This window comes from Pteronotus mesoamericanus, unplaced genomic scaffold (assembly GCF_021234165.1).
Source record: "Pteronotus mesoamericanus isolate MK-2021 breed Mesoamerican mustached bat unplaced genomic scaffold, CSHL_Meso_final contig_20, whole genome shotgun sequence".
In the NCBI taxonomy this organism is placed as follows: domain Eukaryota; kingdom Metazoa; phylum Chordata; class Mammalia; order Chiroptera; family Mormoopidae; genus Pteronotus; species Pteronotus mesoamericanus.
Genome location: NW_026555085.1, coordinates 15,549,895 through 15,573,733, shown reverse-complemented (window position 1 = coordinate 15,573,733; position 23,839 = coordinate 15,549,895). Strand labels below are relative to the sequence as shown.

At 38.7% G+C, this 23,839-nt stretch overlaps 1 protein-coding gene across 3 annotated transcripts in view; it reads left to right on the top strand.

The window, feature by feature from the left end:
- RCAN2 (regulator of calcineurin 2) overlaps positions 1 to 23,839 on the top strand; it is a 259,476-nt gene that overhangs the window by 29,139 nt on the left and 206,498 nt on the right. For all 3 annotated transcript variants that reach the window (XR_008528767.1, XM_054569451.1, XM_054569450.1), the window contains exon 2: positions 14,614 to 14,840. Coding sequence is in view for 2 of the 3 variants with exons in the window: in XM_054569451.1 (XP_054425426.1) it covers positions 14,616 to 14,840 (225 nt within the window). In the remaining variant the exon portion in view is untranslated. The remainder of the gene's footprint in view (positions 1 to 14,613; positions 14,841 to 23,839) is intronic.

Sequence of the window (23,839 nt, the reverse complement as noted above, 5' to 3'; positions counted from 1 at the left end):
GACACTTCATAATACTTAAGGGAATAATCCATCAAGAAGATACAACCCTTATAAACATATATGTGCCCAATATAGGAGCACCCAAGTATATAAGGAAAATCTTGGAGGACTTCAAGAAAGATATTGACAACAACACACTCATAGTAGGGAATTTTAACACCCCATTGTCAACAATGCATAAATCTTCCCAGCAAAGAATCAACAAGGCATTGAACAACTCTAGATCAAATGAACTTAATTGGTAAGTGCAGAACCTTCCACCCCAAAGAAACAAAATATACATTCTTTTTGGATGCATCCAAAATAAAAATGAAGTACCTAGGAATAAACAACCAAGGAGGTAAAAGACCTATACTTGGAACACTACAGAACACTGAAGAAGGAAATTAAGGAAGATACAAATAAATGGAAGCATATACCGTGTTCATGGATTGGAAGAATTAACATCATTAAAATGTCCATACTACCGAAAGCAATCTATAGATTAAACTAAATTCCTATTAAAATACCAATGACATACTTCACAGATTTAAAACAAATATTTCAAAAATGTATTTGGAACCAAAAATGACCCCAGATACCCTCAGCAATCTTGAGAAAGAAGAACAAAGTAGGAAGGATCACAATACCTGATATCAAACTATGTTATAAGGCCACTGTAATCTCAACAATGTGGTACTTGCATAAGAACAGACACATAGATCAATGGAACAGAAGAGAGCCCAGAAATAAACCCATGTCTCTATTGTCAATTAATATTCAAATAGGGTAAATGGGGCAGAAACATAAAATTGAGTAAAACTAGCCTCTTCAATAAATGGTGTTAGGAGAACTGGAATGGTACATACAAAAATGAAACTAGGCTGCCAACTTACACCATACACTATAATAAACTCAAAATAGATAAAACACTTAAACATAAGTCATGACACCATAAAAGTCCTAGAGGAAAACATAGGCAGTAAAATTTCAGATATCCCACACAGCAATATTTTTTCTGATATATCTTCTAGGGCACAGGAAATAAAAGAAAGGCTAAACAAATGGGACTACTACATCAAATTGAAAAGCTTCTGCATGGCTAATGAAAACATCAGCAAAAATGAAAAGAGAACCAACCATATGGGAAATCAAATTAACCAATGATACCTCAGACAAGGGTTTGATCTCCAAAATAAATTAAGAACTCATATGACTTAAAACCAGGAAGACAAACTAGCCAATTAAAATAGGGCAAAGGACCTGAACAGACAATTCTCCAAGAAGGATATACATAGGCATATAAAAGGATGCACAGCATCACTGTCAGAGAGAGGCAAATTAAAACCACAGTGAGATACCACCTCACGCCAGTCAGAATCGCCATCAGTAACAAATCAACAAGCAACAAGTGCTGGTGAGGATGTGGAGAAAGGGGAACCCTAGTGTACTGTTGGTGGGAATGCAGACTGGTGCAGCCACTTTGGAAAACAGTATGGAATTTCCTCAAAAAACTAAAAGTGAAACTGCCTTTTGATCCACTAATACCATCGTTGCGATTATACTCTAAGAATCCTGAAACATCAATTCAGAAGAACCTATGCACCCCTATGTTCATAACAGCATTATTTACAATAGCCAACTGCTGGAAACAGCCTAAGTGCTCATCAGTAAATGAGTGGATCAGAAAACTGTGATACTTTCACCCAATGGAATACTATGCAGCAGAACGAAAGAAGGAACCCCTACCCTTCTCGACAGTATGGATGGAACTGGAGAGTGTTATGCTAAGTAAAATAAGCCAGGTGGTGAAAGACAAATACCATATGATCTCATCTATAAGAGGAACTTAACAAAATAAGCAAATGAGCAAAATAGAACCAGAGGCATGGAAACAAGGAACAGACTCTCAGTGACCAGAGGGGAGATGGCAGAGGAATAAGGGAGGAAAGGAGGAGAATGGTCTAATCAACGAACAGGTATAATTGATCCATGGACATGGACAGCAGGGTGGGGATTGACTGTGGGGAGGGGGGTGGACTGGGCAGGGAAAGCAAGGAGGGAGGGAAATTGGGACAACTGTACTATAACAGTTAATAAAAAGAGAGAAAAAAAGAGAATGACAAGTACAACTTTAAGTCTGAAGCAGGTAACATATACTAGAAAGCTAAGTACATGGGCTGAGAAAATACAAAGAAAGTCCTTATTCTTACTGCAAACTCTGAGCCTAACATCAAATATGTTTTTCTGAAAAGCAGACAATTATCTAAGAACAGATGAGAATGAAACATGTGCACCTGACCATAAGACTACCAAGTGCAAGCCAGCGGTCATAGCAAGTGCTAGCATTCCCTGGGTGATCATAGCTGGACTCTGGACTACATTTTTGACCAGGATGACCTCATTTGGACTTCTCAGTAGTCTTGATTTAAAGGTCTGGAAACTGAGGCTTAATGAGCAATACCAACTTGCCTTACATCACCAAGTAAAATAGTTGTGGAAGGAGGATTCAGACCCAGACCTCAGAGTCTAGATGCCGCCACTAGTCAGCCTTCCACCCATGGTCTGTAAGCAATGGATGGAGAATTGGGATTTGAATCTTGGTCTGCCTGTCTTCAAAGTTCTTGCATTTCTCAGTGTGGGAGTACCACCCCTTCTAAGGAGCTGAACAATAGTGTACCCACCAAAAATGTGGGTATTTTTGTATTGAGAAGAGGATGTGTAACTCATTCAATCCCTATAACAACCTATTCAGTTGGTGCCATATGATCCCCATATTGCACACACTGCCCAGAGATGTTCAATAATATGTCCAAGGTCACATAGCTAGAAAGTGGCAGTGCCAGGATTCAGAACGAAGCCTACTTTACTTTTGTCGGCACTCTATGCCTCTCTCCCTGTAAAAAAACCATTGAGTCTAAGAAAGAGAAGACGAGCTCCCATGTCATATGAGACATAGCTATGGTCTTGCTCTGTTGAGACCTAAGATGGTCAATACTAATAATAGTTAACATTTATTTAGTACTCACAGTGTGTCCCAGTCATTGTTAAAAATGGCTTATTTTTATTAGCTATTAAGTGCTCAAAACAGCACTTAAGGTATATGCTCTTTTTATGCCTATTTTATAGGTGAAGGAACTGATCACAGAAAAGTTAAATAACTTGCCCAAGGTCAGACAGCCGTTGTATTGGGGAGTTGAGAATTAAATTTAGAACTCCTGGAATTACAGTCAATTCCAGAAATGTCAGAGGCTACCTTCAAAGAGCGTAACAGTTACAGGGATTATCCAGATGGGGAAGACAGCTCCTGCTGTCAATGTTGAATGGAAGGTAAGACTAAGAAAAGTACCAGGAGTGGCAAGACCCAGTGTCCTGAGAGGCAGGATGGACACAAGACAATGAGGCTCCTGAGAGGGTGATCTCATCTTGTGCAGGTGGAGCTCAGAGTGGGGAGCGAAGGCGATAGCCCCAGGAGTGGCTTTCAGGAGGAATGTGGATGGGGGCAGGGAGGTTAGAAGGAGAAAAGCTCAGCAGTGAGGAAGGCTTGAGTAAGTCAGTCCAGGCCACACAGCCATTTATAAGTTTGACACAGATAAAGCCCTCAGAACAAAAGAAGCACTCAATAATTGTTTGCTGCTGCATTATTATTATTATCGTCATCATTACCATCATTATTGACAGAGCTGGAACTTGATGCTGAGACTTGAGCTTTTTTCTTGGCGCTAATGAAAGACTCGAAAAATTTGGAAAGGAAGACTATAATCTTCTTGGGGGTGTCCTGATTTCTGGACCAAAGAACTGTTTTTATTGAATTTGATTGATTTTTGTGAGTTGTGGGAAATTTTGAAGTGACCTGAACATTTAGCTGTATTTGAGAAAAAAAGTAACATACTGTATTCTGGGCACTGAGATCGGGATATTTATCTCTCTCTTCCTCCTTTCTTTCCTTCTTGCATTCAAAACTGTTACAATGAAGGCAATATTATCTGCTGATTCTATCACAGAGAGTGAAACCTGCCTCCTTGGCCTTTTGCTGAGTTCTGACCAGCTAGCTATCTATCCCCTCCCACCCCCAACCCTCCTCCAAGCAACCTTGCAGCCTGGCTTTTCTTTCTTACTGAAAGAAATTGAATTGGTTTTTTTGGCTGGATTTTCCTCAAAAGTAAAGCATGTCTCACTCCCTGCTCTTTTCCCTTTTCACTCTGTTTCTCCCAATGAGTTCTGTGTGCCATCTGAAAGCAGAAGATGAAAGATGACAGGATAAATCTTACTTTGGCTACCATAGCAACCTTCACCTGCTTTGCTCTTCACTTTTGAAGTGTCTTTCTCCTGTGAAAGTTGTTTTGAATATAATTGTTTGGCTCATCCAGAGCAACAAATGAAAGAATGGTCTTCTTCCTACATACTAGGCTCAAGAATACATGTTCTGTAATGGTGCAGGCAAAGGGCACCGCACAGAGAGCCCCTCCTTCCCCTTCCACTTTCTTTTGTTTTTAAGAAAAAAAAATACAGAAACGGTGAAACTGTGGCTGCATTATATGGGCTCTAGTTTGAGTTGTCAATTTACAAATGACTCAAATTTAAATTTTTTAATCAAGTTCAATTGAAATTGACATATGAAATTTCTAGACTGTTACCCAGGTAGAAGTGAAATTTCTTTAGTTGATGCCAGCAAAACTCTCCATCCTTTTCCCTTCTGTACTATGCCCCAGAAACTGACCCATGGATGCACAACTTGCTCTTCTTCCCCAACTTCATAAAACTTCATAAGAAGCTGCTTTCTTGGGGGAATTGGATTAATTGAACTATTGTCCTGTGGGAGCTTGAGGTGGAAGAGGGGCTCCAGAATGTGTCCTGAAGGAAGCGTGATTGAGGAACATGGATAATTTCCTCTGGTTTCCACTTGGGTTTGGCTGATGGAAGATGCCAGCAGATTAGAGAAAGAGAAAGATGGAGATATTTGTTCTTCTGGCACCCTCTTTGAAGTGCCACCGTGGATATATCCCAAAGATCTGTCAGGAAACCTCCTCACAGCTGTGGGGAGAAGAAATATTTTCCTTCTAACCTTCCAAGTTCTCCAGAATATGGGGCCTGAGAACAAACTGGTCAGTTGAGGCTTATGTGCCATCTTGACCTAAGAAGTGGTTTAGACTTCAAAGGGTAGGAAGGCAATTCACATGAAGATGGGAAAGCAAATGTTTGGTTAACAAACATTTTCTGGGCTGTCTTTAACAATGGCACACAGAGGACTTTGATTAAAGGGGCCTTGATAGGTTCCTCCACATCTACCACAAATTAGTTCATATTAAACTACTGTGACTTACAATGAAAGCTCTCTTCCTGGAGCAGGTCCTCCAGCCAAATTCTTTTAATAAGTTAAGGGGAAGGTCAAATGTTTTTCCTGTATCTTGTTTCTTGAAAATAACCATCTCAAAATAATCAGTATCTTCAAAAGGCATGGTTTGGGGTGGCAAACTTGGCTTCCCCACTCAACACTCTACATCAACCTGTTCTGGAAACACCCCCCCTCTTCTCTTCTCTTCAGGCCTACGGGTAGTGCCAGACCAGGATTTTGCACTATCTTTTGTGGTTTTCCACACCCTGCCCACACTTTTGTAAACAGTCTCTTTATTAAATTTAAACCCTTTTAAATGATTGGTTTTGAGCATGCTGTTTCCTGCTGGATCTTGACTAATACAATGATCAAAGCTCTTCTCCTTGGGGTGGGTGCTACAGTGTTGCTTATTTTATATAATGAACTGAAGGTTCATTGTAGGTCATTCTTAGTAGGGAGATTTTCCTGTCTTTAAGAACAACCTCCTCATATTTCTGTCCTTCATAAAAGATGATGTTTCCTCTATTTGACAGTCTTCTCTTGAAGCAAGTTTGTTTGAAACACATTTTCTTGATGATGTCAGTGAGGTTCATGGGAATGGAATACAAATGTCCTGCTTGTCTAGTCTGACCCTGGATAAATTTGAGGGTCTTATTTCCCTTTTTATTTTGTCTCTTGGAAGAATATACAGAATTTGTAAATCCTTATGGGAGACTATGGGCATTAAAATCATAGAGGGGTAAAGGCATTATCATGGGTGAATTTGTAGTCCCATTGCTGCTGTAGAATCCTGTGCAAAAGGAGATGATGGAAACAACTTGTTCCCCCCACCCCCAGCTTCAAAAAACTTCATAAGAAGCTGCTTTTTTTGGGTAATAGGATTAATTGAATTATTGTCCTGTGGGAGCTTAAGGTGGAAGGGTGGCTCCAGAATGTGTCCTGAAGGGAGCCAGGAATGAGGAATCTGGATAATTTCTATTGAAACCATGAGTTGAAAACTGCATATTCTTGATTTTTTCAAGACTGATCCCAAATGGTATCAAGAACATCATGAGGTTCACACAGCACAGCAGGTGTGAAAATTCTGCAGCCGAATTAAATGGGTTCCATTATATTTCAGACAGAGCTCTAATGGGTTTCCATGGAGCACAACCTAAGAATATCATTTCTCTCCTTTGTATCTCAGGATGGCTGGGATAGTTTTTTGTTACTAATATTATACTTCAATTTCTCTGTAAGAGGGACAAAAAAACGAGCAAGAGACCTGGCTTATCCCTAAAAGGATGTAGGCATTAAAATACCAAAAGGCTTCAAAAGGACCTCACTCATAAGGCCAGACCAAAAATGAAAGCTGATGATATGATTTAATGGTAAGAAGAGTATTGTTATTCATATAAACATTTTCTTTTAACAAGCTCATTTTGTCCCAGGTATCATGAAAGAATCAAATAATTTTAGAAAGGAAGGAATTTTAAACACTGCAAAACTTTAAGTTGAGGTTTCTGTTGTTTAAAACTTTCAACTGCATTCATTTAACCTTACATGCAACTTAAAAATAGCTATAGGCACATCTTCTCTACTATTTATTAATGCAACACTGCATTCTTAGATTTTACCATTAATAGTGAAGCTGACATTGCCGTCTTTAAGTTCCTCCACACTAACTAATCTCCTATAATCCATTTGTTTGGTTTCCAATCAAAACTGAACTTAAAGTCACAATGAATTATTCACTAATCATTTTCATTTATTCTATTTCCTTATTTATCCTCCTTGGCTGGCCATAACATGGAATCGAGGCATATTTGTTCCTGTTTTGTTGTGCCTGTTGTAAAATGGTTTAGATTCCTGTTCTAACTTTAAAATGCAGATGAACTGAATCTTTAGCATTCTTTTTATCTGAGGAAAAATAAACCCAAACTTAAGTTGCTTTTTGTATGTCTTGATCATTTTTCTCCCTTTGTGGATCACTGTTTCCTATTTATTTTTTGATTTTTACTTTCTAGTTTGAATAGCCTGGAAGATGAAAAATATAAGCAGGTTGTTATGAGCATCAATTTAAAGGTTTCAACACTAGAGGAAGCTTTTGATAAAGGTTGTAAGTGTCCCTTTCTTAAGTATCTTTAAGTCCAGATATAAACAGATGTCTCTTTTCTTGTGTATTTATTTTAATATTGGAAAGATAAAACTCTCAAGGTGAAAAGAGACCTTACATGAAATGCCAGCCACCCATTTCCCTGGTCCTTGGATTCCCTCTGTGACATTCCGCCAGATGTCCCTCATTTTGCTCTGTGGAGCACCAATACAAGTTGCTCACTTAGACATGAGGCAAGGCATTTCTGTTTTAACTTTAATTTTTCAAGAGATCCATAGCGCCTTTTATTAAATTGAATTCTTTCTCCCTGGTTCAACTTCCACTCTCTTGGTGTCATATGCCAAATATTTCATTCCCTCTTTCAGAATTGGAAAGCAACTGTGGTTTCATTTAAGACTTCTTTCCTACACTTTCTTATGCTGTGTCTTCCCATGCACCTGTTTCTTAGATGACATGACTTTTGGCTCTTCATTAAGATTTGATAGTCTCCTTAGGAAGAATGCCATTTTTTTTCTGTAATGGGTGGTACACAGAATTGGCCTTGATGTTCGCTCCATGTTGAGGAGACTCAAGATGGGATCACCACCACCCCACCATTCCTGATGGGATATTAGCCTTATTTATAGCTCACACATCTCATTATTAACAGAATGAGCTTCCTTGATAATGAATCTAGTATCATGGATATTTACAATTTTATTTTGCTATCATGGCTCTTTGCCATTCTCATGGGCTTATTTGTAATCTCTCCCCTGCTTTTATACCCAGCTTAAGACTTTCTAGACCAGAACTCCTATGGGCAAATGCATGGCTCCCCACTCTCATGAGTTATTCCCTATTCCTAGAAAGATGTAATGTTTTAGGACTCTGTAATTCAGAAATCTGAAATTCATGCATAATGTTAACCCTGGGACAATAGTGATATCCAAGAGAATCAGATGTCTCTTTGAGGTCCCTTCTCCTTGGTTTAACTGTGCCACATAAATGTTATGAATAAAAATACAGAGTTTTGGAAAAATTCCTTGTGTAGAAGCCTAATAATGTCTAGATCATTCAAGTTTATTGGGGGAGAGAAAAGGTGTTCACTATTTATGCAACAAGCATTTGTTCAGTCACTATTTCTTTGATGCTGAACAAGCATCTTTAAGTTTCAGGTGGCTAGTCTCAACAGTAGGAAACATACTGTCTCCATTCTAGGTCTTTTAATGTTTAATTAATAAGTGCTATCAGGTTATCTGAAGATCTTGGATGAAATCATGTTCACATTATAGCAACATAATGAAATAGTTGAAAATCTTCCCCTCTCCAGGCTTCCCCCACCATTAAAATGGGTCAAACTTAATCATTGAAATTCTCAGTGCCACTAATTTTATAGCATTTAAATAAACTATCTGTTAGTGGTGGTATTTTGGGGAGAGGCAGGGTAGTTTGATTTTTATGTTAGTTACTCTCTTTTTTCTTATGGATATCTTTCTCTTCTAACAGGCTCTCCAACCAGGCTCATATCAAATAGGCAAGGGGCATTAACAACTGCTTGTTTCTCATTTTAATGATTTGGGCTTAACCCTCATGGACACCCACTGGAAGTTTGAAACTTGTTCACATATTTGTCAGATGTAGATGGCAACCCCTTTGTAGTGCCAAGTTCCTCCACCATGGACTTGCTCTTGATGACCCTATACTGGTCATAAATAGCTTTAATTCAAATATTATTTTGGAGGCTACAGAAGACATTCACTTGCTGCATTTCATTTGATGGCTACCATAGACAAGGCCACAGTGTTTCTCCATTTGGCTGACAAGAAAACCACAGCTCAGAAGGCACCCAATTTACAGGACTAGAACTCAAGTATACCTCCTGGGCTCTTCCCAGTATTTTATAAAGATGTCTCTTCTCTGCATGGAAAATGGTTTTGAGGTTCTCCCAGGGGAGGTTTTTAAAATGGATAGTGGTTTTCTTTTTCCTGATGCATGTGATGATGAAAATTTATGCCTTCCAAATGTCAAACAACAGAAGAGTGGTTAAATAAATATGACAGATCCCTATACTCAGTTACTATGTGGCCATTAAAATGAATTTTTTCAAAGAATATATAATGATACAGGGAACTGCTCTTGATTATATCAGTGTTTTGTTAAAGATGCTGGATACTAAACAGCAAGATCTCAATTTTGTTTAAAAAATTATACATGTGAGACAAGCACTAGAATGAAATATACCAAAATATTGGCAGAGTTTTCTCTGTATAGTAGGATTGTGGTTTAATTTTATTTTTCTTTTTCATACCTTTCTGATTTTTTCAGTTTTTTTCTTTCAATGAACTCATATAATCAAAAACATAAATGTTATTTTAACTAGACTCCACAGACTTTTTATATTTTAGCTAGAGGAATCCTTTGAGTGACTCTTGTTATCTTTGATTTATAAAATTATATACATCAAAACTTAAATTGAAGTGATCAGGTGCTTTTATTATTAGTGTACAAATTTGAGATAAATTGTATATTCTTAGTGCTTATATTTTATTATTCATTATTTTTAAAAATATATATTTTACTGATTATGCTATTACAGTTGTCCTTTTTCTCCCTTTTATTCCCCTCCACCTGGCACCCTCCCTCCCACCAGCATCCCACTCTGCCCCCCCGCAGGATTGTGATAGGTTGGCTATCTCTTCTTTGCTTAGTTCTAATTTCAGAGCTGTGAGCTTTTCTTTCACTTGAGCCATATTTCTTTGTCTCAATGCATCTGTTAAGTTGGAAGGGACAGAGCCTTAGATATTCACCAGGGCGAGGCAACCCAGGTCGCTGAGTTGTGACACTGTATGTGGGGGAGGGGTCCGAGAGGAAACAGTGCTGCTTGCTTGGCTCTCGGCCGACTTTCAGTCATTTCCCCTGCCGCCCACAAGTAAATTGGGCCTTTCTAGAGCTGTACATTCTAGGACCCTGTGGGTCTCTCCAAAGAACTCTCCTGTGAGGCCGGGAGTTTCTTCCCCTGCTGCATCCTCCACCGGTTTTTACAGCCAGAGGTTTTGAGGCTTTCTTTTTCCACACTGGAACCCTGGATTGCTTGGTCTGTCTCACTCCCCAGCTGTTCCTCCCGGTTTATCCGGATGCCATTGTGAGACTACCAGCTGCCAGCTCATCCACCTGGTCCTCCAGCTGCAGCCTTGCTGCACGTCCTCTCCACACCGGCTGCCTGTCTCTGCCCCTCCTGCTGGTCTGGATGAATGTTTCTTCTTTAACTCCTTGGTTGTCAGACTTCCATACAGTTTGATTTTCTGGCAGTTCTTGTTATTTTATGTTTTTAAATTTGTTGTTGTCCTTCTTTTGATTGTGTGAGGAGGCAAAGTGTATCTACCTACACTTCCATCTTGGCTGGAAGTCCGATATTTTGTTTTTTAAATTTTTATTTATTGATTTTTACAGAGAGAGACATTGATTTATTGTTCTACTTATTTATGTGTTCCTTGGTTGATTTTTTTTAATGTGCACTGACCAGGGATCAAACCCATAATTTTGGAATCTTAGGATGATGCTATAACCAACAGTGCTACCTGGCCAGGGCAGTGTTTATATTTTAAATTGGTCATTATAACTCATTCACTGGTCTATTATTTCCTGAAAGTAACTCCTCTTTACATCATTCATTAATTCAGTCAAACATCATTTTGAGGGCTTTCTATATGTACTGGGCTGAAGATGAAGTATAATGCACCATTCTGATGAAGACAGCCCAGTCTCTGCTCTCAAGAAATACACGCCTGGTGCGAGATATAGATCAGTTAAGCAGCCATTATAGTGAGAGAAGGCTGTGCAGAGCACTCAGTGACCACAAAGCAAGGAGGCCACCCTCATGGGCCCTGTGGGCTGTTGGGAAGCTTTCCTAGAAGAGTTGCCTTTTGAACCTGAGGCAGCTCTTTACTCTTGGATAAGCACCCTCAGATCTAGAAATAAGGGCAACACACATAAATCTTCTTATGCTATGAGACAAGTTGTCTTTTCCAAATTATGAAATAAGTCAGTAATGGAACTGGAAACAGAAGTCAGGGTTCTTCTGTTCAAAGCTCTAACTTCTCAAATATTTCTCTGTAGAAGTAAAATAGGTTGTTTGTCAAAAGTGCATTCACCTTTTAAATCTTTACTGAAAGTAATGAGCTTAAAATAAAGTCTCATGAAGATAATCATATTGTTACAGCTTTGAAAAGAAGTTAAGGCCATTGAAGTAGATTAAAATGAGTCCTGAGTGAGGCTTATTATTTGATCTATTAAATTAATTTGTTCAGCAATAGATTTTAATTCTTTTTAGAGAAAGAATAATTGCAATGTTTTCAGACCTGTTTAATAACATTTTGAGATCCACTCTGATTAATTTAAAATTTTTCAATTAAGAGGGACAGGATTAAAAATAAAGTCAGAGTTGACACAATATCTATATTTCATGCTTCTGGATGATTAGTATTTCATTATCAAATAGTCTCCCTATATTTCATTAACCAAAGGAATACTATTTTAATGCTCTTAGTTATTATTTTTACTATTAAAATAATTATACTCTAATAATAAATGATGACTATTATGGATATTACACTAAACTATCTGAAGCAACAGTAGAATTGAATATGAAGGAAAAATAATATATATAAGTATTTCATTGAGGTTTTCCTTGTAGTTAAAAATATTCATATATTTTGGATTAACTATAGAACAAAATAGAACTTAAAGTATATACCATAGTTTGTATTTAGAATAAATATTTTATTGATTCCCATACAGAAATGTTGCATTAATTAGAATTTTAAGAACTTTGGAATACAAGAATGGTTCTATTATATTTTATACAGAATAACTTTTTTTTACTTTTTAAAAAAATTTATTTATTTTTTCAAATATATTTGTTTCTGCCTTCCCCCCACCACTTTCCCTTGCCCCCTCCCCCCTCTTCCTCCCTCAATCCTTCCCCTTTGGTTTTGTCCATGAGTCCTTGCTATATGTTCCTTGACTTTCCCCTTCCCTTCCTTTTCCCCCCCCCCTCCCTCCTTCCCTCTTGTCTCTGCTGATTTCTTTTCCTTTCAGTGTTGCGGGTCTTATTTTCCTTGCATCTTTGTATTGTTGGTTAGGTTCCACTTATAGGTGAGATCATATGGTATTTGTCTTTCGCCCCCTGGCTTATTTCGCTTAGCATAATGTTTTCTAGTTCCATTCATGCTGTCGTGAAATTTAGTAGTTCTTTTTTTTCATTCTGCTGCATAGTATTCCATTGTATAAATGTACCATAATTTTTTGATCCAATCATCTACTGATGGGCATTTAGGTTGCTTCCAACACTTGGCTATTGTAAATTGTGCTGCTATGAACATTGGGGTGCATAGGTTCTTTTGAATTGGCATTTTGGGATTCTTAGGGTATAGTCCCAGCAGGGGAATCACTGGATCAAAAGGCAGTTCCGTTTTCAGCTTTTTGAGGAAATTCCACACTGCTTTCCACAATGGCTGCACCAGTCTGCATTCCCACCAACAGTGGACTAGGGTTCCCTTTTCTCCACAGCCTCACCAGCACCTGTTGTTTGTTGATCTGTTTATGATGGCCACAGAATAACATTTTTATTAACCACAATTACAGTGACCTGATTAGAGTTATTACCTCAAATTTTTTAATTTTTGGCCTCTGTTCCAACCATGCCTGAGATTTTGTATATAATGCATTTTTTATATTGTCCTCAAATATTGCTTACCAGAATCTGATTTAGGTTTTGTTACCAGGAAAAATAAAAATAAAAAACATATCCTCATCACCATGATACATTCGGAGTTCAGGAATGATATACAGAAACTTATATTTGTCTAGGGCTCCAGACTTTCTGTTTAAACTTGGTGAGGGCTGAGGGACATTTTGTGGTTCTCACCTTTTCATTCTTCACTCTGAAGTTTTCCACTGCTGGGGTTGGGGAAAATGGAGTTTACTGAACATGATCCAGCAGCCGCATCATAGCTGTCAGTCAGTGTTACCTGTGTACCCATGGGCAGGTTATTTGACCTTCTAGGCCTCCATTATTGAAGTTGTAACATACTATTATGATAGGCACAAAGATAGACAGAAAAATGTAGATATACTGTCATTGGTGTGGGGAGATAGACAAGATCTACTGAATTATATACCAGTATCAAAAAAATGAAAAGACTTTCCAACTGGTTGCAGTTGGGTAGAATTTTGAATGTAAGGGGTAAGGAGGTAATAAAATTATGGAACACAGATGAGATCAATACTAGAAAGCTTCATGATGGAGGTGATGAGGAAGGGGAATCTATGTACCACAAATCAGCCAAAATACTGATTTTTCAAGATTCAGTGTTCACAGATTACTCAGAGTAATCATCCCATGCAGAGGGTGTGTGTGTGTGAGTCCTCATTGTGGGTAAACTCTTAACTATTAGAGGAATCATAATCAGGATTCAGGTGGAAGTGAAATAGCTTGTACTACCTTGGATATAGACTTGCATTAATTTTGATCTGCTTTATTTCTAAGGTGTAGAAAAGTGAGCTCTGGTGCCAAACTCCCTGGGTTTGAATCCTAGTCCTGCCATTGACCTTGTGAACGTTTCTAACTTGTTTTGTTCCTCAGTTTTCCCGACTGTAATAACAGAGATAATGTTGGAACCTGTCTCATAGGCTATTATGGAGGTTAAATGGGTATGTTAATGCATGTAAATCATTTATAAAGTTCCTGGAACTCAATAAAGGATAAGCATTAGTGGTGGTGGTATATAATTCATCATGTAACTTACCAAAGCACTTTCCCAAGTGCATTTTTGTTTGAGTCAATTTGATTCTTATAAAGGAAGCAAAGTATCAGAGAACTTTGGTAATTTTCCCAGGTCCCAAGTCTAGTAAGCTTTGGGCACCTAGGCTAGAGACCTTGGCCTCCAACTCCTATCCTGGTTAAGTGCTATTTGTTTTGGTCTTTTCCCCCCAATAACACTGACTGGATTCTTGCCCAGAAGTAGGGCTGTATGAGAAATTGTGACTCAGAGATCAAGGGGATAACATGAACTCACAGGTTCTTCAAACTTCCTATAGCCCCTGATTGTCTTCCTACTCATTCTCCCCTGCTCTGCCCCAGACACTCCAGTACAGCAACCTAAACACCAAGTTTTAAGGAATCATCAGGTTCTACTCTAACCCATGTCTATCTTTGCCTCCTCAGGAATGAGGGGAGAATCTTACTTCATTGGCATGAAGAGCCTGGGGCAGCAAGGGCACATCCCAGAAGACGGAGGCCTTTTCTTGCTCTGCTGCATAGACAGAGACTGGGCTGTAACTCAGTGTTTCGCAGAGGAGGCCTTTCAAGCGATCACTGACTTCAATGACCTCCCCAACTCCTTGTTTGCATGCAACGTTCACCAGTCCGTGTTTGAAGGAGAAGAGAGCAAGGTAAGAAGACTTTGCTTCTCCTGAGACATGGGGAGCTGTGGCTCTATCGCAAAATATTTCCGTGGCTCTTTTGTGACTGATGTTTTGAAGTGCTTGAAAATGTTTAGCTAGCTTTGTTCTTGGCATGCAGAGTAGGAGGAGAAAAGCCTGCTCTCTGATCAACTAATTTTGCAGGTACTCATGACAAGGTTGTAGATGAGACTGTGTGCAGTCAGATCTGGTCCTCTGCGACTCATAGGTCTATCTGACCAAACAAGTGGTGTTAAGAATAGTGATTGCAGGTGATATCCCTTGGGCTAGTTAACAGATGTCATTAAAAAATTATTTTTTCCTTATTATGCCAACAACATAATTTGCCTTTCTCAAAACAGCATAAGCTCTCTTTCATCCCTATCCCTCCTGCAGCTTCATGAATATTCTAAAAATAGCTTTTATCCAAGTACTGCAGCAGTTAGCAGAAAGGTAAGTTGGCTGGCCCTCGGAGCCTTTCTCACTAATACCACAGTGGGTGGAATTGTTATGTGTATGTTATTAGAATTTAAATGAAAGTGGTTAACTCTTTGATTTGAAATTGGGAAATGAGGTGTCTATGTGCAAGCATTTTCCAGGAAATGAAACTTTCCATTGGAAGAGTTAAACTTGATTTAGGTAAGTATTCTTGGAAATCAGAGTAACTCTTCTGTTTGGGGATCTTTCATTGCAAATTTTTCTGACCTTTTAAGTATGGTGTCTAAATAGATCAAACATTCTCTTGTGGACATGGATTTCTTATTGTAAATATCCACTATTACTCTATATTATAAAACATGGCCAATATTTTGGGGGGAAGGGTCTTTTTTCTAAAACTAAAACTGTGAGATGTCAGAGTAAAATTTATGATTGTTGTTTCAAAAACTGTTTCTGCCAATTGTTGAAGTCCAAACTCTGTTGACTGAAAACAATTACTGGAAGTATTTTTTTTCTGGATATTATTGGTTTTGTAAGCAATTCTGATAGCCCAGAAGATTCTATTTCAAGCCATTTAAAGATAGTTTTGTAATGATATTATTTTGGAGTTGAACAATTGCTAAAAATGGACTAAAAAGAACTTGAAATCCAAGGACTTAGCTGTCATTAGGACCTCCGGTGCTGTGGTCACTGGACTATTTGAAGTAAGAAAATAGCACATAGCTTCTTTGACAGAAACTGAGAATTTAACTCTTGGATTTTAATCAGGTTATAACATGGGTTATAATTTACTCAAAGCAAGTAATTTCCCCTGAAATCTACCTGACATTAACTATGAAACAAGGTTTCATGTTTTCTTATTTTACTATCTATTGATTTAAATGTTAACAATTAGAAGGATTTTCCTTAGAGGTTTAATAGGGATTTTGATTCTTTTCTGATTAAATATTTCCCAGTAGATTAAAACAAAAAGACCTAGGAAGGACCTAATCTCATTCAGGATTGCTGCTCAAGAATGGTTGGCTAACTGAACCAGAATTGGTTTTGTGGACAGACTGAGGCTTGGGGAGAGTTCATGGGAATTTGCCCACATCTATTTTGATATTCTGATTTGTAACTGAATCATGGATTACAAAATAGTCTTATTTAATTTGCATACAAAGTTGGTACATTGCATCTTGACAAGTAGTATTTGGTTTTAAAACGACTTTGATAAAATATTGAGGTGAAATCAACCGGATATATGAATATAGTTCAATAGAACTAGGTTCAAAATTTAGATCGTTTTTAACCAAAGAGATGCATTTTATAATTAGCCAATATCTACATAATTAAATTTATTAAATTAGACATAGAATGGAGATTCTCTAGGATATCAAATACTCCGATGTGGATTATATTTTGATTTAGTTATACACTCACAGTTAAAGGGTGACAAAGCAAGATTATCAGACACCATATGTGTTGACAATAGCCAGCAGGTATGATCACTGGGATTCTAGAAAAAAAATGTTTAGGAAGATTCCTAGCTCCTCATTTTCACTGCCACATATTTCTCTTCAAGTTCTAGACCTTTAATTTATCTTTTTTACTATGGTTTTTTTTTACTATCTTAATAAAACTCATTGTCTTATGCACCCTTTCCTCAGGGTCTTCTTACCAAAATATTCAAAGTTCATGAATGTGAGCCACAAAGTCTGAAGATAGTTATCTTTCCCAAAGGGTGGACATTTTGGGTATTGTGCTAAATTGGTGGGGAGATATTTTTAGGTAGAGAGGAAAAAAAGCAAGAAGACTTTTTAGCACTTGAATTTGCCAGTAGGCAAGGCTGGCCATGGTAATTGTCTAAAATATTTGGCTTTGAGAAGATGCTGACAGCAGCTTGGAATTATATCAGGGCAGCAGAAAGATGCTTAGTTTTCATATCAGAGGTTCAGGTGGGTAGGTGATAACATATATGACTTGTTTTAGCAGAATCCCTTTTTTTGGGTGGGGGTTAGGCACAACCTACTTTCAATTCATTCTTTCTTGGGTTAAACTCTAGCTTGTTTCTTTCAATTCTTATAAAGCATACATTTTAACTTCCTTAGAAGGATAGAAATTAAAGCTTTTGCTTTTGACTCTCATAAATGAGTCTTGCAGCAATCTCTTTTTTGTTTTCCCACCTGTCTGAGACACTGTTCCTAAGCTCTTCTCCTTTCTGAGGTAATTTGGAAAGTACTAGGAAACACCATACCATATGATCTTCTTGTTATGGTTGTTTCTGCTTATCATAGTGATAAATATTGATTTTCTCATTTCTGCTATCCTATTTAAGTTCTAAGTTATGACAGGACATTTTAAAAACAGCTTTGCGAGGGCCTTGGTGTCCACTCTTTTTCTGTTAGGCAGAATTCTGTGAGATTGTATTTTGATTTGATGCTTTTGCAAGGAGTGAGCACATACTTCAGTGTGGCTTGTTGTGGTCCAGATGGTTGAGATTTGTTTACATAACACAAAGGAGAGCCGGAGCTGGAGGAAATTGGCATCTGAAATCCATACAGATTTGAAGCTGCAGCTTGAAGCGTAAATATTTTTGTATGAAACACATTTAGAACAAGGATGTTCACAGCTTACAACACCTAAAAGTTACTAGGGTTCATTTCCCTTTGGTGTGCTCCCCTGGATTTGCCTTTCTGCACCCAGCCGGGCTGCAAAAGTCATCTTGAGACAGGTAAAATGGGGGTGGAGGCATCCTGTGGGCTGCTCTCTGTTTGTACTGAAGATAAGTAAGGGTGTGCTCGATGGGACTTTGGCACCCACTGATACCTAAAGGAGAACAGTGAAACAACCACCATTAGCCATAAAAGGTCTCTTAATAACGACCTCCAAAAATGTGAATTCAATAATAATAATAATAACAGCAGCAACAAACACTTCTATAGCATGTAGCAAGGTGCCAGGTGCTCTTCCAAATGCTTTATGGACACTAAGCCCTTTAATTGCCATGATAATGCTGGGAGGTGGTAGTATCTTTCTACCTTGCTACCGCCTGAGCACATGGCAGGGTTGTGTTCCCTGGACCCCAGTGGCTAGCTCTGCACAGTGTGTAAGCAGAAATGACCTATGTCACTTTCAGACCAAGCATTTAATTGCCAGTGTTTGCCCTGAAGGATGTTCTTTTCATTCCACTAGGGCAACTGGCATTGTGCCAGGTGGTGCCTGTTCAGGGAGTTTGGGTCATGGAGTGAGCGCAAGGATTACACAGAGAGCCCCGATCAGCCTTGATGAACATGTAATGTGATAAGAATAAAAAGCCTTTGTTGCTTTAAGCCACTGGGATTTCTGGGCTTGTTGTTAGAGTATGACTTTGTTCATCTATGTTGCTACAGTAAGTATCCCCATTTTTCAGATGAGGGTATTGTGGCACAGAGAGGATTCCTGTGGTCTCACTGCTAGTAGTAGGAGAGCAGGAATTCAAATCTCACTGACAAGTGACAGAGTCTGTGCTTTTAAACACTGCAATATTGCCTCTTGATATATAAATATTTATTGAAAACAGGCGTGATACTTGGCCCTGGGGATACAGCGGTAAACCAGATACCATAGATTCAATGAATTAAAGTCTGTCAAGAGAAAAAATTCAAAATAAGCAAATAAATAAACATAATAAATATTCACAGTGATGATAAATTCAAAGGGCATTTAGTATACAAGGTTTGTCCAGAAAAAGTCTAGCCATTGCTAATATAACAAGAATGGTTTGCGCAACATCGATATAACCTGGCAGCCAAGGAGAGTGGACTGGAGTGTACATGTGTGAACAATGATGACTTCATTGTACTAGTTGGTGGGGGCAGTAGATGCTGTTGAGTGAGCATGTGTACTGTGTGGCCCTTGCATTCAAAATGACTGAGCAAATGCAGAAACAAATCTGCATCAAATTTTGTTGTTAAGCTTGAATATTCCTCTGGGGAAACCATTTGGATGACTCAGAGGGCTGTAGCTATGGGCAACTAGTGATTGGCACTTCATCAGAACAATGTACCTGCTCATGCATCATGGGTCATGAAGGGTGTTTCTGTGAAATATAAAATCACCCAGGTGACTCAGCCCCCTACAGCCCATATTTGGTGCCCTGCGTCTTCTAGGTTTTCCCCAAACTAAAATCACCTTTGAAAGGGAAGAGATTTCAGACCATTGATGAGATTCAGGAACATATGATGGGGCAGCTGATGGTGACTGGGAGAATTGTGAGAGATCCCAAAGTGCTTACTTTGAAGGTGACTGAGGCATCATTGTCCTATGTACAATATTCCTTGTATCTTGGATCTTCATTAAAGATCCAATACTACATGGCTTATACTACATGGCTGGATACCTTCTGGACAGACTTCAGATTTTCAACTGTGTTTACTGCCTTACACACACATGCACACACAAATATGCAAAGATTTTGTTGTTTTTTGTCAGGTTTTTTTTTCCCCAGTAAGGGGGTATTTCTGCTAGCCATCAAGAATACATTCTACCAGAATGAGCGTAAGATAAGAGACATAGCTCTACTGGTCCCTTAGACTTTGTGCTTCTCATAAATGGATCATCTCCATACATTGTGAGTGGCTGGAGGAATTCTAATGTTCAATGATGTATATTTTTCATTCAACATGGCAACTAAATATAACACAATTTCTTTTTCTTGAGCTCAGCTGCTGAGTAGGCAGTGATCTAGTCTGATGCCAGCAGCATTAGGCAGGTTCCCTGGTGTTAAAGCTGATGATATGTGATTTTTACTTTAATCTCCACATAAGATTTGCCTCCACTTTAGTTTGTAGTGAAATATGAAAGTGTACTTTGTACTTTACCACTGCAAGTCCACAAACCCTTATCTGCACTATTGAAAACTGAAGACCTCTGAAAACCGAGACTTGCTTTCATAACCCATTTTGAAAAAAAAAAAACTTGCTTGGTCTAATTCATTCAAAATCTAACCTGTACTAATGGGAAACTCCTTCTAGTGTGAATATTAATCTGCCTCTTTGCAGAAATACTCCTGTCTTTAACTGCTGGGGGCTGCCCCAGACCCTGCTGGGGCATCACACGATACGAGGCATATGTTCATATTACATTTCAAATCGCCAAATTCTGAATCTCAAATATATCAGGCCTTTTGAGTTTTAGGCAGCAGGTTGTGGACCTGTAGAACATATGAAAATGCACCCATACTCCATGTTCAAAAAGAAGAATACATCTAAAAAATCTGGATAGGTGATGACATCAGGAAGAATGATTAAACCTATTTTCCTCTAATGAGAACACCCGTGTCTATTGGAAATAAAGGACACATTGGAGCCAGGAAGAACACTGTGCTGGGATCCTGTCTGTGTTCTGACAGTCTCCGAGCCTCATCTTTTGAGTGTCTATAGTTTAAAGCCTCTGGCCTTGACCTACTGTCCCTGCTCTTGCGGCCCATCCCCTCACCTCTTTCCTGACAGTGGCCTGGTCTGGGTCCTCGGGGGACATGTCTGCACCATCAGGGAGACAGTGACTGCTCCAGGCACAGGTTTCTCTTCACTCCAGAGAGTGTCTATTGTAAAAACAGTTCGTTTCTGTTCATTTGCATTTTTTTCTCTCCAGACTCTCATTTCCTTGAAGGAATTAAATGCAAAATTGTATTTCTCTCCTGCTCTCTCTTTCTCTCTTTCTCTCTTTGTATTTCCAGCACCTTGCACTGGGCCTGACACACAGTAGGTACTCAATAAATACTGAATTGAGCCTCCTAGAAGTAAGGTTAGCTATCTATTAGCATGAACTTTGAAGTAAAGGAGTGTTAGGCAGACAGAACCCAGGTGATACAACAGCTAGACTCACATGAAGTGTATATGCAATGAATAGAAACCACTCTCGTAGTTAAGATACGATACTCATATGAATAAACCTATTCTATATGTCAGTTTATATTTAAAATATTTAAAGATTCATAATCTTTAATTCCTTTAGAGATGACTCACCTATTTAATAAACCAAGTGAGTGAAAAATTAGAAATGTCTTAAGCACATTTCCCCCCCCATAACTACTCTTAAAGAAGAAAAGGAAAAAGAAAAGGCATCAAGCAAAGCTGAAACCCAGGGCTTTGGAAAACCTTAGGAAAACCGTTATGGGCATGATTTAGGCTGGTTGAAAAATTCATGCTAAGGATATGTAGCAATAGATGAACAAGCAGACAGTAATTTACTGGAGTTTAGGTGTCACTGAGTATAGGTGAAAAAGATAAAAGTGAACTCTTGTGACCTGAAGGTGGGGAAATGACAACCAAGCATTCTTTTTAAATATTAAGTCAGGTAACAGCTAAATTAGACACCCAACATTCAAGGAATACTTAAGAGTTTCACTGTTTCACTTGTGTTTTTCATCCTTTATAGGTAGAAGTGACATTTACAGATTGTTTTGCTGTTTTACAGAATGTTTAGATTGTAAAAAAGACGGTGCATATCATTGTATTCAGTAAGTTGGTCCTGTTTTTTCTCTGGACAGTGACTGGGAGCCATAATTAGTCACTGCTAATCACTTGAGGACACCTGCCAGATGAGAGGCCCAGCGTGGGGCTGATCTGAAAGCTGCTGTAGGACATTCCCTGGAACCTTAACCTTTCTTGAAGTGATGAAAATACTCCAGAGACATATTTAGTGTCTTGCTTCTCCCCAGCACCGAGTGATCCCCTGGGGCTCAAGAGCTGACAAGCTACTCTAAATGCCCCACGCCACTCCCTGGAAATAATTGAGGCAGTGGAAAAAAATTAAGCCCTGTGCATACAGAGTTGAGAGTATTTGGTTTCTGTGCCCAAGAGCAGGTGAGCATATATTCTTGATAGAACCTGGGGACAAATGACTGCCATGTTTCAGTTAGTCTGGGATAATAGTAAAGAGAGATGTGGAGCTTTTCTCCCTTCTTGGACAAATGAAGGTATTTAAGGAGCCACTTCAGATGGTTTCCATCAGAGCTGCTACCAGCATGTAGAGTGATGCTGTGAATTGTTAGAAGGAGGCCCCATGGGCAGAAGCAGTCTTAGGTTATCCTTCCTGGGGAAAAATAGGGAAATTGGGAAAAATGGTGCCCTTTCTTCTGGACTGAGGGGATGGGGGAGGCCCTGAGCCTCTGTGGGTGGCTTGGCAGACGGAGGGCATCTGACTCCATTCTCCACTCTTGGCCTCGGGGCTGGGAGCTCTTGAGAAGTGCACCAGTCATTCCAGTTTCCCCGTCCTACTGAGGTTATTTTCACTATCCCAAATTTAAAAGGACACATAAACTCAAGGATAACTATTGAGTTCTGTTGCCTAAGAACTTTCATTTTTCAGAGACTGTTTCAGGGGAAGGATGGGAGAAAATAAGCTTTATTAATATTATTTTTGCTCTCAAGAGCTGAAATGGCATGGGTTTCACCCTGCCTTTCTTGACTGTTGATTCTGGTCTCAGTTCAGTAGTGCAGGCATTCTTGACCAACTCAGAGAAAGTCAGAGAATTTGGACTTGAACTTTAAAACTCCATCCACGTATCCCTCACAGCAGACCTGACATTGAGCTCAGTGGAGGAGATCAGTGTGATATAGATAAGTGGAGTGCTAATTCCAGTAATATAATGTGATATTTACCTCATGAGATGGGGTTATGAGTGTGCTGCTTATATTTCATGATTGTTTACTCATTTATAATATTATATATACAGTGTTCAATGATACACTTCTACCTTTTAAGCAGAAACAGAACATGTGTAGTTTATTATTTTTTTTACAGTTTGATCAGTTTCTGGTACTATTTTGGTAACTTTATATTTTGCTGGGAATGTTGTAGTATACAGAATAACCATTGTTTTAAACATAAACACTGTGATCTCTATCAGTGTTTTGAGGGGGAGCCCCACTGATTAGATGCATGACATAATTAAGATTTTTTATCAAACATGTTGAAATATCACCTTGTACTTTGTCCAAAGGCGACTCTTCTTTGTCTCCAAAAATGTAGCTATTATTAACTTTAAATTACTTCATTTATTGTAGTGTACATACATAGAGCATACTACCTTATTGATGGTTGAGTATTACATTCCAGCTGGATGATTTTAAGTACAGGGTCTGACACAAATAACGCTCCTTTTTAATCACATAAAAATCTTTCATTACAAAATCATAAGCATATAATCCTGTAACATAACTATACCACAGTCAAGCATACCACATGACATTTTAGGTGAAATGTTCAAATTGCTGTCCATCTCGTGCGAGACATTCACATACCCTACTAACCACACTCAGTGGCGTTCCTTCTGCCGGACCCCATATCTTGAGGGCAGCAGAGCAAGCTCGTCATTCTCCTGTCTCCTGTAATGGTTAACACAGCTATAGACATCACATGGACACTTAACAGGTGACAGAAGAGCCCAGTGAAAGGGCTTTCAATTCAGAAGCGATAGGGTCCAAATCCTACCTTGACTACATAGTAGTTATGTGATCTTAGCCAACTGAACTCTGAATCTCAGTTTCCTGTTTTATAAAATGGGATTAGCCATACCTTCTTTATAG